This window comes from Astatotilapia calliptera, chromosome 20 (assembly GCF_964374335.1).
Source record: "Astatotilapia calliptera chromosome 20, fAstCal68.1, whole genome shotgun sequence".
Lineage (NCBI taxonomy): Eukaryota > Metazoa > Chordata > Actinopteri > Cichliformes > Cichlidae > Astatotilapia > Astatotilapia calliptera.
The window spans coordinates 8,990,220-9,006,214 of record NC_137441.1 but is presented as its reverse complement, the minus strand read 5'-3'; the positions used below and the strand labels follow the sequence as shown (position 1 = coordinate 9,006,214).

At 39.4% G+C, this 15,995-nt stretch overlaps 1 protein-coding gene across 4 annotated transcripts; it reads right to left on the bottom strand.

The window, feature by feature from the left end:
• Window positions 1-268: 268 nt before the first annotated feature.
• Window positions 269-15,975, bottom strand: klhl12 (kelch-like family member 12). Of its 4 annotated transcripts, none has more exons than XM_080295008.1 (12): window positions 15,463-15,972; window positions 13,321-13,547; window positions 12,992-13,145; window positions 11,627-11,844; window positions 9,081-9,230; window positions 8,851-8,965; window positions 8,659-8,765; window positions 7,156-7,351; window positions 6,876-7,034; window positions 4,620-4,718; window positions 3,158-3,344; window positions 269-1,237 (listed from the first exon to the last, which is right to left on the bottom strand). In XM_080295008.1, exons 1-12 carry the CDS (start codon window positions 15,518-15,520, stop codon window positions 1,111-1,113), a joined length of 1,797 nt encoding a protein of 598 aa, XP_080151134.1. In that variant the 5' UTR covers window positions 15,521-15,972; the 3' UTR covers window positions 269-1,110. The 4 variants fall into 4 exon arrangements, with proteins under 4 accessions (XP_080151134.1, XP_080151133.1, XP_080151135.1 ...); XM_080295007.1 differs by lacking the exon at window positions 3,158-3,344 and having other exon boundaries at window positions 15,463-15,575; window positions 15,670-15,969; XM_080295009.1 differs by lacking the exon at window positions 3,158-3,344 and having other exon boundaries at window positions 15,670-15,975.
• Window positions 15,976-15,995: the final 20 nt, after the last annotated feature.

The following is a 15,995-nucleotide window of genomic DNA, read 5'->3' as shown; positions in this document are numbered from 1 at the left end:
CCTGGTTTCCTTGGGTCTTTTCCCATGTGTTATGAATAATTTTTTTTTTGGTACCAGTGCTGGTTTTATTTTGTTGTATTTATCCGCAACACCTTAAATGTCGGTCCGTGAAAATATTGTCGGACATAAACCGGTCCGTGGCGCAAAAAAGGTTGGGGACCGCTGATTTAGAAGATTTCAATGTGGCTCGCATTAAGTCATGAACCTTCCTCAGCAAATTGTCTTCCCTGTCAACAGGGGGTTCAGATGTATCACAGATAATCTTAACTGGTTCTCAATGTGTTTATTTACTTCCCAGGCAACAGTGATGTTAGGAGTGTATCATACATTTACATCCAAATCTATACTCTGAGGAAAGAAAAATAAATCACAAGCACCTCATACTTGAATTTTCAAAGTTGCCAAATCGAGGAACAAATGAATCAAGAACCAATGGGTACAAATCAGTCATTTTCTAAAACAAAAACATCTCTAAATATATCTTCTGAGAGAGAGAGAGAATATGTATGAAACATATTAAAGTTATTTTAATTAAAAAGCACTGTTTACGGGTAGGGGTTGAATTACTGACTCATTAACGACGTTGCAAATGCCAAATGAGTTCACCCGATAACAAGCTAATGTAGGGCAACGATCATCAAAGTCAAATGGGAGGCAACATGGATGCTCACCGCTTGATGTAGGCCAATGTCATAAGGCATATAGCAGCAACTGGAGCCTGAATCTGCTCCATTGTATTTTGTTTTCTCATCATGAGTAGAAATATATTGCACTTTGAAGACAAAATGAAAAAATAATCTCACAGGTAACGACAGACACAAGTACCACAGAAGAGAGTCATGCATGTCCTGATGGGCTCCTTGGAGGCCTCTTTTGAGGTAAGTCTACCACGGTGAAGCTGAATCTCTGTAGCACGGTCCGAGTCGCGGAGGGTTAACCGTCCTTTGGAGGAGGCGGCCCAAACTGCTGCGCTTCATAATCTTTTGAGGGTATCTATTTGAATACTGGTGAACAGACATCTCCCTTTGCGGCTGTGTTTTAGAGGCATTTAAGCGCAGTTTAGCAGCCTGCCCTCCCGCTTGCTTTTCCTCTTGTGGTTCTTGGCAAACGTCACTTTTCTCGTAGAACACAAACGCCCGCGTCACACCGCTGGGTCGCCATCGAGGTAACAACTTCCCAAGAGTCGATAACTGGGTCGTAACATTCGATACTGCTGAGGAGAGAGTTCCCGTCATATCTGGAGAAATGGAGAGGAACTGAGAGTTTGAAACACAGCAGGAAACAGAGCTGAGTGAAGCCACTGAACAAGATCACATTACTACTGTCTGACAAGCTTGCTGCAGAATGCTGTACCGATTCTAAGTTAAATCAGACAATTCACCTTCAACCCTGAAACACGTTGTGTCTACAGCTGTCTGCGTACATTAGTACCATGAAGAACAAATATGAAAACACAGTAGTAACTGCTGCTCAAATATCACTAATGTACAGTTAAAGTCAAAAGATTGCATGCACTCATTGTGCGCATGAATGTTGTGGTAATTTGGGACTTTTAATGATTTTGGTTATTGGTTCTTTATCAGGGTGGCATTTTTGTATAGCATACATCTTTAATGACTATAATAACAAGATTTGGGTGCACAAGTGTTTTTTAATTTCTCTAGTCAGGGTCCTTACAGGGCTAAAAGTATACATGGAGGCTCAAATATATGTTGTATGATGTTAGGGTTTGGGCTCATTGTCCTGTTAGAGCCCCCAGTTGTTTCCAAGTTGCTCTGAATTTAAACCACTTACAGATGCCTTTGCTTTGTCACTTTGGGGAATTCTGAAAATGAAATGCACTGAATGTTTAAGAAGAAGATTTTAATTACACTGAAATGCTAGAAGGGAAGAAAAAAAGGAAAAGGCAAAACACAACAAAGACAAAGCAGGGACTGCTTTGGTAAAAAGTTTTTTATCTTGAGAAAATACAATCAAGGAAACAATGTTTATAAGTATCAGATGAGCGAGTTTGAAGGTTAATTAGATGTCAAGAAACTACTGTTAATATACTATGAAACACGACTGTGCATTGCAGAAAAAAATGAACAAATGAAAAAATAAACAAATCTGTGTGCTTTGCCCGTAGCTTCCAGTGTTTGCATCTCCACTGCAGTCTCTGAAATTAATGACCAGGCTGAACCCGCTAATGTGATCTCAACCTCAGTTTGTATTAGTTCACATTTTTGCTCAGCTTTACCGTTTTCTTTTCAGTTCAGTTTACTTTCACAACGTTTCCAGAGTCGACGTGCTTGTTTTAAGTTGAGCTTTTACGGTTTGAATATGTTTAGTTTAAGTGTCAGTTTAGTTTTTCTGTTCTGGGACTATTCGTCATGAGCATGACTCAAGAAGGTCAGAACCTGTATTACAATACGAACACATGGCTCACAACCATGTGGGCACTCCAGTTTGAGTAAACATAATGTCCTCCTAATGTTTGTTGTGCTTACATTTTTGAACAAATATACTAAAACTAAAGCATGTTTTAATTGTAATTATTTTTCTAAGGATGCGGTATTGTTTCAGTAACTATAATAAACTGGGGTCTGACCCAAGATAAATGGAATATGGTGGGATTACATTATGCATTCATGTTAAAAAAACATTTCCTTTATGCAATCATTAAAATTCTCATGTCTGTGTGCAGACTTGCTGAAAATACATATGTGATCTATTCTTTACTATTAATGTGCGCACTGTATGCAAGGAGCTATGGGACATTCTTTCTGTACACCAGCTGCTCTATGCTGAGTAAAATCAGGAACAAAACCCATAATCTCTGTAAAAATACATTCTGAGGCTCAGTCGAAGCCTGAGTGCTCAAAAGTTGTTTTTTTAGTGCTACATTCTCTACTTGTGTTTCTCCACACAGCGTGAAGGGATTCCTCGTGTTATCACTGGGACAAAAAGCAGTCAGTAGACTTGACAGACCATTCCTTCAGAAAGCATTTATACTATGAGAATAACGATAATCTATTGAAACTGGTTTCACTTCATAGTCTACATGGAAAGAAGGCACAATAACCCAAAAGCCTACCAATATTCATATCATATGTGAGCGCTGTATTAAGTAAAACCCCTTTAGGACTATTGCCACAGCAATGGAACTCTTTCTTACCCGGCGATGGCGTAGAGTCGCCCTCGGAGAACGGTGGCTCCTACATAACACCGAGGAGTCGTCATACTGGCTACAGTGGTCCAGTAGTCTGTTCTGATGTTGTAGACTTCGACGGAGTCAAGGTGTGAAACGCCATCAAACCCTCCCACTACATAAATGTGGTCATTGAGCAAAGCCACACCGGCCCCTGGAAACAGCAGGAAGGCGTCAACAGACAGCAGCACAGCTCGCAGGAATTTGGATCGGATATCAGTGTGACCATAGCTCAAAAAGTTGTACTGAGTATCTGTGACAGTGGCCCATTTTATGTATGATGTTCTGTGTTTACTACACCATGCATCAGCAGCAGTGTGAATGGGAGAGCTAACAAAGCATCAAGGAAACAGCAAAAGGTCAGCTGTCTGGAGGAGATGCGTGCTTCCCACTCCAACAGCTTCTTGTTATATGCCTGAACTTCCATCCATCCATCCATCCATCCATCCATCCATTCGCTTCCGCTTGTCCTTTTCAGGGTCGCGGGGGGCGCTGGAGCCTATCCCAGCTGTCATTGGGCGAGAGGCAGGGTACACCCTGGACAGGTCGCCAGTCTGTCGCAGGGCTAACACATAGGGACAGACAACCGTTCACACTCACATTCACTCGCACATTCACACCTAGTGGCAATTTGGATTATCCAATTAACCTATCCCCACAAGTTGCATGTCTTTGGACGGTGGGAGGAAGCCGGAGTACCCAGAGAGAACCCACGCAAACACGGGGAGAACATGCAAACTCCACACAGAAAGACCCCAGCCTGATGGTGGAATTGAACTCAGGACCTTCTTGCTGTGCGGCACCAGTGCTAACCACCGTGCCACCGTGCTGCCTGAACTTGCAACTTCAAATTTTTGCCGTTTTTTTTTTTGTAGTCAGCAGCACACTGTGGTCAAGTCTGTTAACATGACTGAAACACAAAAAAAACCTTTCAAAACCAGCATCTCTTGCTCAATCACTTTCACTGTCTTTAAGTTTAGATTAACATTTGATTGGAAGCTTTTAGAAATATTAAATAAATAATTTTACAAATGAGGAAAATAACATGGTCCCTGTTTATGTTTTATTTTTAAATAAATACCAATCCATGGGCATGTGCAGAGAAAGGATAATAGATACACATGACAAAGGATGTTGAATATGGAGCTGCCAAGCAAGAGGAAAAAAAGCCCACAGAGGGGGTTAATGGGTGTAGTGAAGGAGGACATGCAGAGGGTTGGTGTGACAGAGGAGGATGCTAGGAATAGGTGAGATGGAGGAAGATGATCTACTGTGGGAACCCAAAACAAGGGAGCAGCTGAAATTAGGAGACAATAACTTGCAGTGGATTGGTACTCGATGTCAGCAGAAAGTCAAAACCAAGCCATCGGTAATGTATCCAAACTGGAAAAAAGATTGATTGGCGCATCCCTGATGTTTTATTACCTACCTGACCGTTTGGTGGCCATGGGTGTGACACTAGTCCAGTGGCCTGTGTGTGGGTCATACCGCTCCACCGAATTCAGGATGTTTAGCCCATCATAGCCACCTGTCAAGAAATGGATGGTCAGAAAACTAATCATGATGAGCTTGTTTATGCTGCTGTTCAACAGAGTTCTAACTAAAGACTGTGATGTCTCCTACTGGCTTGTAAATTCTTTATTGTGAAGACTCAAGCTGAGCGTTTTGACACTCGCCATCTTAACTTTTTAAAACGCTCATTTTGTACCAACTTGACAGGCCCACTTAAAAGCGCCTTCTGCTATGTCATCCTAACAAACATTATGCTTTGCATGCACATGCAAACATAAAGACTGACTGAGGGCACACATCAGGAAAGCTGAGGTCTGTTTTTCCATTCACTACGGTAAAATCTAATTTCTTTCTAAAGGGAATCAGGGACAGGTTTCACTTTTCAGACCCAGAAGCTACGTGCACCTTGTATATGACGTAAAAAATCTTTTTGGTTTATTTTATGAGCTAAAGCAGAGATTACCTTTGAGGTCAGAAGGAGAATATAAGCCGTTTTCTAAAGAAATCTTAACCAAAACGCTAACGTTATGGCTATGCCTACTTTCCCTAATTTCTAAAAAGTTATGAACCACATGATTAACCGAAAAACCAGCCAGAAAAAAAGACGCATTAACATAGTTTTTCTGACACGAAACAAAGACGAAATGATAACTCAGTTTTTATATTTGCCTGCACTGGAAAACATGGAGTTCTCATTGCATTGTGGGTTGCTTGCAGCCTTAATGTGTCTGTCAGAGTTAGTCAGCTATCAAAGTAATTTATCCTGTAGGAGTTTTTGAGAGGAGTCCAATGACTGAGTACAAACTGCCTCCTGACATCTTCTGAGGGAAACCAACTTTGGATAAACTCTTTAGGTGAACAGCCAAGAATTACTACTGTCATAAACGACAAGGAGCTCTAAAAGACATGCCTGTGAAATGGTTATTGCTGGAGAAAATGAAGACAGCTTCCACGAAACTGATGGTAGAGTGTTTCAGAACAACTGACTATGTTAAAATGGTTTTACTTCATGCTTTCATTGTTATAAATAAAAGGAAAGGAGGGTGAGAATTAGTCTTATAATCACATACTGTATGTATAAAATGGTAGTTGCTTCATGATTTGCTTCAAATGTCTACTGCTCAAGTGATCTCTGACCCCAGCCTACCCTTTCTTGATGAGTTTATGGTCTCAATTGCTAGTTTAAAGTCTTAAAGAATACAACGTGTGTTCGTTTCTTAGAATACCATCTTCGCTAGAGTCAAAAAGATCGATGAAATGTAGGTGTTATGACTTTAGCTGAGACCAAGAGGAGAGACAAACCTCTGGGAGGGTTGCGTCAGGAAGGGCATCTGATGTGAAAACCTAAATCAAATATGCAGAGCTACACACTGGTGACCTGTAGCTTCAGCGCAAATCAACACCCAGCATTTCCAACTTTTCTGTTCCACCTATACAGGCTTGCTAAATTTTCCAGTCAATGAAAATAAAAATCAGAACAAAGTAAATGGATGAAAAAGAAGAATTAACTGTACAAAACCAACAACAAAAACTCCATCCTCAGTCACACAGCACTAGCCATAATAGTTTGACGTGTGCATTTTCAGTCATAGTGACTACTTTTTTGTACTCAGTCATCACAACATGGAAAACTTCTGCTTAAGGGGTAATCTGAGCATAGGGTGCCCCTTGAATTTTGCAAATTTGAAAATGAAACGCACTGATTGTTTAAGAAGATTTTAAAGAAAAAAAAAAGGGAAAAGGCAAAACACAACAAATATAAACCAGGAACTGCTTTGTGAAAGGTTCCCTACTTCACATAATGATAAAATACAATCAAGAAAACCATGTTTTAAGTATCAGATATGAGAGTTTGAAGGCTCATTAGATGTCAGAAACGCATGACTGTGCATTGGAGCAAAAGCTGAACAAATGAAAAACAAATCTGTGCTTTGCCTGTAGCCCCCAGTGTTTGCACCCTAATGCAGTCACTGAAATCAATGACCACGCTGATTTTCGTGATGATTTTCATAAATCATTACGATATGAAAACATCCAGATGTTGACGGATGAAACAGTCAAGGGTTATAGGTCTATGTCTACCTTTTATATACAGTCTATGCTGGTTTTCAGGTTAATATTTGGGCCCATGTGATAATCAAATTTTGATGACTGTGTATTTTTGCCTCCATACCTAGACAGTATATAAGCCCGCTGGCCACCACCAAACCAGCTCCTTCTCTAGCTGTCTGCATATCACCCAGCATGCTCCACTGGTCGATGTTTGGATCATATCGCTCCATGCTGGTATGACGCCGACTGCCATCGAAGCCACCAGCAACATAGATCATATCTGTCAAGAGCCAATAACAACACAGCTCTCTCATTAAACATGAAAAATGGAGATGGACAAAGAAAATCACAGGCGATTTCAGAGAAGGGACTAAGCTCACTGAGCATAGAATGTCTCTGACCTCCAAGTGTTGTAGCTCCAGCAAGGCCTCGCCGAACATTCATGGTTGCGACGGTGTACCAAACACCGTCCTCATCCGCTGTGTAGTCCAGGCACTCCACGGAGCTGAGCCGCGACCGGCCGTCATAGCCCCCGATCACATAGACTCGATCGTGCAAAGAAACGGTGGCCACGTAACGCCTTTTCCGTGCAATATTCTGTTTAAGACACAAGTGTCAAACTCATTTGAGTTCATGGGCCACATACAGTCTAATTTAATCTACAGTGGGCATTGCATTATAACTAAAAAGAAATCAACTCTGCAGACATGAACCAGAGGCAGAGCAAAAGACACGTGAACTGAAATCTATTAGAATTCTTTTCAAAGCAAAGATGATAGTAGAAATCTATCTTCCAGGGAAAAAGCTTTTCAAAATCCGATGTTTGGGGAAAGACAGGAAACTCTTTAAGCCGAGCTGCTTTTCACTATACTTGTTATCACTGTAATTAAAGTAAATTTAGATAATTCTTCACAATAACTGCAAAAAAGAGGTGTTCAAACTTGCTTTTAGAACAACTTTTGCCATTTTGAGATATAAGAAAGCTGAAAGCAGAAGCCTGAGTAAAAGACAACCCTTAACACCCTACACCCTCACAAATTTACCAGCCATTAGAAAATACTGTATTCTGTAGAAGTCATTTTAATTTTAAAGGTTATTTTTTATTCTTTATTAAGTTATCGATTTACAAAACAGGTGCTGAAAAGCATGAGATGTCTTAATAAACATCTATTTCAAATTCAAATTCAAATTTTATTTGTCACGTACACAGTCATACACAGTACGATATGTAGTGAAATGCTTGGACAACTGCTCGTGACCTAAAGAAAACAAAAAGGAAAAGGCTATGAATAAGATAGGAAATAAATATGAAAAATTAAAAAGGGTAAATTTAACTAGGACGGAATAAAATATAAATTAAGGTTAAAAATGAAATAACTGTACAACACAAATTAGAATGAAGGGTAAATTTAACTGGGAAAGAATAAGATAAAATATATAAATTAAAGTTGAAAATAAAATAACTGTACAACAAAATACACAATACACAGTATAGAACTATATAAGAATGTATGAAGAAATATAAATAAATATATACACAATAACAGCAGCTGTACAAGTATTAACTGGAAATGAAGAATATAATGTCCAGTGTTCTGCAATCCACATTTTGTCTTGTGCAGTGCAAATATGCTTAAAGTGATTTAAGTGATACAATATTTCACTTTACAGATCAAAGCTGTACAGTTTTCGTTTCTGAAGAGGATTTCATGTGTTCATGATTCAAACAACTTCACATTTAATTTTCTGTCCATTTCTTGTGTAATGTGGGCATCATGAAAAACCTTGCATTTCATTGACAAATTGGAAGCAATTTATGAGTTCAATAACACGTTCACACTTTGCACTGCATGTTTGACACCCCTGGTTCAACAGCCAAATACATGCATCAAATTAATACTTACAGGCAGAAAGGTCCACTCTTGAGTTTTGGGATCATATTTTTCAACTATGTCTATTGGTGACTGCTGGCTGCCAAACCCACCGATAACCAGCAGGACTTCTTTGGCACCTTAAAAGAAAGTAACGTATTTTACAAAGCTTCTGTCTACAAGACAAGTATTTAGCTAAAGTGCAGTTGAAAACTGGATTCCTACCTAATCTGGCTTGTGTGCGTGGGCCTTGCATCTCACTCCTCAGCTCCGGTCTTAAGTGGAATTTCTTGGCTTCATCAACAAGGTCTCGACATGGCAGGCTACACCGAATGAGAGGCTAAGACGAGTAAAAACTTGCTTAATTACGGTGTGATAAAACTTGACAGAAAAATCTTTCATAGGAGGCTTGGCATGTGATTACACAACAACCCACAAAGCGTCGCCTGGCTCACCTCAGTATCAATGACATCTGTAATGTAGCGGGGGGTCAGCAGCGGCATCCGAACAAACTCCAGCATGTCTGGCAGGTAGGGCTCCCGCTCTTTGCGGTTGTGTTTGACCCAATTTAACACGGCCTCGAATACAGGCTCCTCCGAGTCCACCTGCATACCAACAACATATACAGTAATAACACCTGATAGTAAATCTACACAACACTGAAGGATTTGCTAACAGCTGCAATTGAACTATTGCAAAAGACTGATTTTTGATGCAAGCTTTTTTTCAATAAACATAATTACTTGTGGCAAGACTAGTGGCAACAATTCAAGAGACTTCTGCAACTGCAAAGACAAAATGTACAAAGGTGAAACAGCGCAGTCTGCTAAAATAAACTTCAAATCCTCAAAGATGACAGAAAACTTTAACTGAAGGCAAATTATGCGTGACTACGATTTACATGTATGGTCTGGTTTTATTTTAAAAACAACAAATATGACAGGAAAGACAATTTGACAGAACTTGTGATCTATAAATCATCATGTGATAATAACTATGTTTTCACAAAGCGGGGTATGTGGTTGGGAAACAGGAATTTCCTGAGCACAAAGCCAAACTTAAATCAGATTCACTTCTCTGCAATTTCATTGTCAGGTCAATCCACAACACTGACTGGAACTTGGGTGGTTGGGTTGTTGGGGGGGGAGGTCACAGACTGATTCTGTAGCAGGTTTATACTTGCTTTTCATTTTTGGCGCTTAGATTGTTGACAGATATTATAGAAGCTGTGAAAGTCAAGCTCAATTTACATTAAATCAACTATTTGTTTCAGGGATCTTAGACTGAAATTTAACTATTTCAGTAGTACTGCAGACTAAAGTTATCACACTTAACTGAAATAAAACTTTGTGAACTTGCAAAATGAACTAAAAACAAAATAAAAATAAAGTGGAAATGTCCTCATTTTAGTTTATTTTAGTAAAATCTATATAAACTGTCTGATGAGGCTTTAGTGCATTTGTAGATATACAATGTCTATGTAACTGTGACGCAACAGCCTTCACAAAAAGTCATGTTTGAACTGCAATTGACTATGTGCACGTTAGCATATGCTACTTCCGGTGCGGAAACTCCTGTGGGGAGCTTTGTTTCCGGTGTCCTATTCACACCCTGTTTACGGTCCAAAACAAGTTAAGCAAATGAATTAATCAAGCGGCGATTTACATTTCTATAGATGTCTTGGGCATTTACCCAATATATCTGTAAATGATATTCATCGACTTGTCGATATTTTTTCCCCTGCGCCTCAGAGCAAAAGAGAAAAGGGATTCAAATGTTATATTTCTCAGCTGTCCCTCGTTTATCGCGGGTGTTATGTTCTAAAAATAACCAGCGATAGGTGAAATCAAGTAGCCAATTTTATTTTTTGACGGTGCAAAACGTTTGGTGGATATTGTGGACATCCAGTACTGCACTTCAGAGTCACACTGCTAGCGATCGATGCAGCGATTCTGTACTGTACAGGAGAGACGGCATGGAGGAGATCGTCTGCAGCGATCAGGACGCAGGACACAATGTGACGTAAAAAAAACGTGCAAACTTGCACTAAAAAAAATCTGTGAAACAGCGAGGTGAAAGGTGAACCGCGTTATTAGCGAGGGACCACTGTAATTTTGAAGGTAAGTCACAACATACCCTTCGTAAATACTAATGTATAGAAACCCTTACCAGCAATCATTCATTTTTTGTGTGGCTTTTTTCATGGTTTGTTAACGGTTTGTTTGTGTACTTGACTAGCTGATATCAACATAACGGGGAAACATCTGGTTTGACTATTCTTCACCTGTAGTTTGAATGCTGAACATTTGCCTGTTTAAATCATAAGACCAGTCACTATACAGAGATGTGCTTCTGAATGTGGACGATGTGTCTTCTGCTGCAGTAATGCAGTTCTGCTTGTGTTGAGTGATGTAAACAACTGATCGATCTAAACTCTTTAAACGTCAAAATTGATCATTAGATTTTTTATGACACAACAGTGGTGAGTGTTCCCACCTTCTGCTCTTTGTAACTTAACGCGATCTTTCCGTTTTCGAGTTTTGGACATGATTTTGGAGTATATCTTCGCAGTAGCGATTGACCGCAAAGTAAAGCTACCGGAAATGTACAACCATACATCCAGTCTCAAACCAGGAAGTTAGCATTTTCTCGTGCACAGGGTCAATGCCTGTTTGGATTTCCCTAAATCTTCCCCCTGATAAATATCCTCCATATAACTCATACTAACCAAGGAAACTAAAATTAAATATTTTCAAACTACAGAAACTAAAATGAAACTAATAAAGCCACTCTGGAAAGTAACTGAAAGGGAACTGAATTAAAAACAAATACAAAACTATATCGCTAACTCTCATGCAGACAAAAACGTTACCAGGCAACTTTCAGGTGCTTGGAGTTACAAATTTTACATCATCCAGCAACAAAACACAAAGCAGCATTCACAGCACATTTAAAAAGATCTTTAAAGAGAAGCAAGCTTCCCTGCATGCAGTTTTCCTACCTGAATTTCGTCACATTTTATTAGCTTTTCCACTTCTGTCTGGCTCAGCAGCATGAACTCCTCATGCTGAACCACCTCGGAGAAATGCTTCTGGGAGAAGAGCTCAGCGGCCTGCATCAGGTCAAGGCAGTTGTGCGTCTCTGCAAAGTCTCGAATGCCCAGACAGTTGGAAGGATCGAGTTGGCTCTCCAAAAAATCACAACACGCTCTTTTCACCCCTAGGGAAGAGGGAGATAGGTTTGTACACACATGCACCATTTGTAGCCTTAACTCTTTCAAAAACCAGCATGTAATTCTCTCTTAATTTGGAAACGCAGAAAGCATTTTAATGGAATAGTACCACTGTTTAATAAACATTTCACTATCACACCAACCAAATTAGAAAGTAGAATTTTAAATTGATGATTAAGCCTAAAAAGAATTATTACATCACATTTTCTGCGGTTCCCAGCAGACTATAATAATTCTGGATGATATGATTAATATTACAAACAGACTCATGCACTCTACAAAAATATATTTTTGCAACATTCGCTGTCATTTTTTTTGTTTTACCCCATATAATCTTATTTTATATAAGATTATATGGGGTCCACTAAGATGAGCTGGATGAGGCGGCCAGGGAGCGGGAGGTCTGGGCTCTCCTGCCCACTCATCCTGGCAGAAGATGGATGGATGCATGGATTTTTCCAGGTGCCATACAAGGTATGAATACTGAATACAACACTGGATGACTGATAGATTACACTGCCGTAACTGGGGTTCAAATTAAGCCCTTACGTTGTTGCATGAATGGACTGGGGAATTAAAGATGATCCATTTAAATCTGTAACTGGATGAATTTCCCAGTTACTAACGTTTGCGAAAGTGACTTATTTCAACAAGCCTGCTTACTAAAACTCCAAAATCCAACATTACAACAACCCAGTTTATTCTACTGGGTAGACACATAAACTGACCTAAATCATGCTAAAACTAATACATTACTGCCTGCAAGAGGAAACAATTCAAACCTTGTAATACCTGGTAAAATTTATTTTTGAGGACACTGAATAAGACATTTCAAGATCTGGGGTTACAGTCATGAGAAAAGATGGCTTAAGCAAACTCTTTAATCATTATGTTTATATTCTTTAATCATAACACTGCACTTTAATCAACATGAACACTGTAAATATGCCACATTTACCCATACACACTAATTCGTATCAGCAGACTGTGGTAAACAGACATAATTATATTATGTTATATTAACATGTTAAACAAAGTTATAAAAGCTCAAAACACAGAAGCTTCTGAAGACAATGTCAAAACCAGAGACAATTATTAGAAACTTTTTAAATCAAGGTACAGCTCTGAACTTACCTTTGAGCTGTAGCAAACACGCTGCAGGGAGCAGCTCTTGTACGTTCTCCACCGTGACAAGCACAGTCTCTGTGTAGACAAAGTCCAACAAGATCTCCATAGTGGATGCCGTGAGCCCCTGAATGTCGACAAAAGATTTCCCCTTTTCTGCAAGCTACAGAGCCACAAGAACACATTTATTTGAAGGATTACTTTTGAGAATCATCCTGCATTTTAGGCAAATGGAACACCACCTTAAGACACCCAGAAAGGCCAACAAAGAAAAAAAAACAGCATAAAAGAGTGCATCAGGAATGTAACTGGGACATCTATTTTTCAAACATTATTACCTCGCTAGTGAACATGGCACAAAAATAGTCACTGCAGGCAGCCAAGACAATCCGGTGAGCTGGAAAATCAGTGTTCTCCACCCTCAGAGTGATGTCGCAGAGTGTGTTGCTCTTGCGAAGTGAGTTCATTGCATTGAGGATAGATTTGGCATGGGAATTGGTCATGATGTCTTTGGGAGCCATGCTGCTTTGAGAATCCCTTACGGATCTCAAACTACTAAATGAATCTGGAAAAAAGACAGTCTATTTTGAAAACATCCTTTGGGAAGAAAGGTATTCCACAGTAAGCATAAAAGCACGCCACAAGGACACATTTTTATATATTGTACAAGCAAGTCATGCAGCTAGTCAGTGTGTGTGTCTGTCAGTAATTTGTCAGTTGGGTTGAACTGCTGGCTATTCACAAGATAAGTTTGTGACACTTTGTGGGAAATGATAACAGATTCACTATTTTACACCCTTTTTACAACATTTTATAAAAAACAAACAAACAAAAAACCCCAACTGCTAATGAAAATGTACATGAAAAAAAACCCATTTTATACTAACTTTTACATTATATAATACTTACTTAATATATATATACTTTGTATTGTGTATTATTTCTACAATGTTTGTTCTTGACAAGGACAAGAAATAGCATAATTTATTCTGCTTATAGGACAGCAATGGAGAGAAAATACTGACTATCATAGAAGCACTATAGTATTTATAGTGCTGCATTTGCCTGACTTCTGGATTTATTTCTTGCAAACAATTACTTGATTTATTAAGGGGGGGGGGGGGGCTATCCAATTCTACCTGGCCCTGTGTAAAAACGGAATTGTTACCCTTTTTAAATCATGAATTAACTCCAATTAACCACATTTTTTTGGAAATCTGAGTTCAATTTCACTTGCCACACTTTGGTCTGATTACTGCCACACCTACTGAATCAAGAAATTACAAGAGTAACCTGCCTGACAAAGTAAAGTAGGCCAAAAGGCCTCAAAAACCATCATATTATGACATGATCAAAACAGTCACTAACGTCCATTTCTAAGGCTTTGGGACTCCAGTGAACCACGGTGAGAGCCACTAACCACAAAGGAAGAAAACTTGGAACAGTGGTGAACATTCACCAGAGTGGAGTAATTTTGGTAGGCTGGCCAAAAGCCCATCCATGACTGATCCAGGAGGTCTTAGGCATGTCTCACATTTGCCAAAGAACATCTAAATAAACCCCAGAACTTTTGAAATAAATAAATAAATAAACACTCTAAAAATACACTAAAGTTGAACCTTTGGAAGGTTTGTGTCCTGTTACATCTGATGTAAGACTAACACAGCATTTCACAAAAAGAACATCATGCCAACAATGAAAAACGGTGGTGGTAGTGTGATGGTCTAGGGCTTCTTGCTGTAATTCATAGAACAATGAATTCTGCTCTCTACCAGAAAATCCTGAAGAACAATGTGAAGTCATCAGTTTGTCCCATGGAGCTCAAGCATAATTAACATGAGTTACGCAGCAGGATCTGAAACACATAAACAAGTCTGCCTCTTAACGGCTCAAAAAAATAAGATTTTGGACCAGCCTACTAAAATTTTGGACTGAAACCAGATTAAGATGCTTTGGCATGATCTTAAACTGGTCGCTCATACTTGACAACCTTCTTATGTGGTTGTATTAAAATCATTCTGCAAAGAAGAGTGGGACAGATTTTCTCCACATGTGAAAGACTCATTCCCAGTTAGACTTCATTGCGGTTCATCCTTCCAAGGGTGGTGTAACAAGTTATCAAGGTTGTAGAGGGCAATTACTTTTGTCCACACAGGGCCGGCTAGGTTTGGATATCTTTACGCCATGAATAAATTAAATCATCATTTAAAACTGTCCTTTGTATTACCTCAGATTATATTTGCCTCATTTTAAAAGTTCTTTGAAGATTTCAAAAGTGAAAAAAATAACTCAGAAAGGGGGCAAATACTTTTCTCATCACTCTACTTCTTGTAGAAAGGCTTAAATGATCAGTTATTTCTATGAATAAAAAAAACCACATTTAATAACGCTAGTCAAATAAGAGCAATGTGTGTTTTTTTCTTTCCAGACTTTACATTTTTGGAATATTTTTCCACTACAGTCTTGCAAATACAACTTACCGTTAAAAGATCGGAATACTTTTTCCACCACTGGGAGGCAATAACTATAGCTACACATTAGCTAGCAGCAGCCAACGACAGCTGACGGCTAACGCCAACGCTAACAATAACAACTACGAAAACACAGCAATATAAAGTGAGCTGACGGCCAGAAGAAGACAACACATGGAGCGACACACACACACACAAAACAACTTGTAATAATACCTGTCGCAGCAGTAAAAACGTCTAGCTAAGTTGCTCAGCTAGCTAACGTTAGTAGCACCAAAGTCTCCCTGTCCCAGTTCTTTGCTCCCAGTCGTACTGCCTTTAGCAAAGCCCCTCAACTACAGCTACTCCATGACGACCTCTGCCGGGTCACTCTATGCACCGTGAGGACACATATATCGGAACGGCATCATATTAAATCCCGATGGGATTTTTATCCAGCTATAATATCCCGTTGACTAAACTGCAGCAGGTCACAGTAGCAGCAGCAGAGTAGCGACTCCACAGATTGGACGTAAACAGACCATTACGTGAGTGTACGTGCG

Bases quoted from the DNA above. Each gene is read 5' to 3' on its own strand.
- klhl12 (XM_080295006.1), bottom strand. From the start codon at position 15,520: ATGTGTAGCTATAGTTATTGCCTCCCAGTGGTGGAAAAAGTATTCCGA. The intron at 9,231-11,626 runs GTAGGAAAACTG...GTTGGTATGCAG, and splicing joins TAAAATGTGACGAAATTCAG to GTGGACTCGGAGGAGCCTGT. The intron at 7,035-7,155 runs GTCAGAGACATT...GGCTCTTGACAG, and splicing joins TGGAGCTACAACACTTGGAG to ATATGATCTATGTTGCTGGT.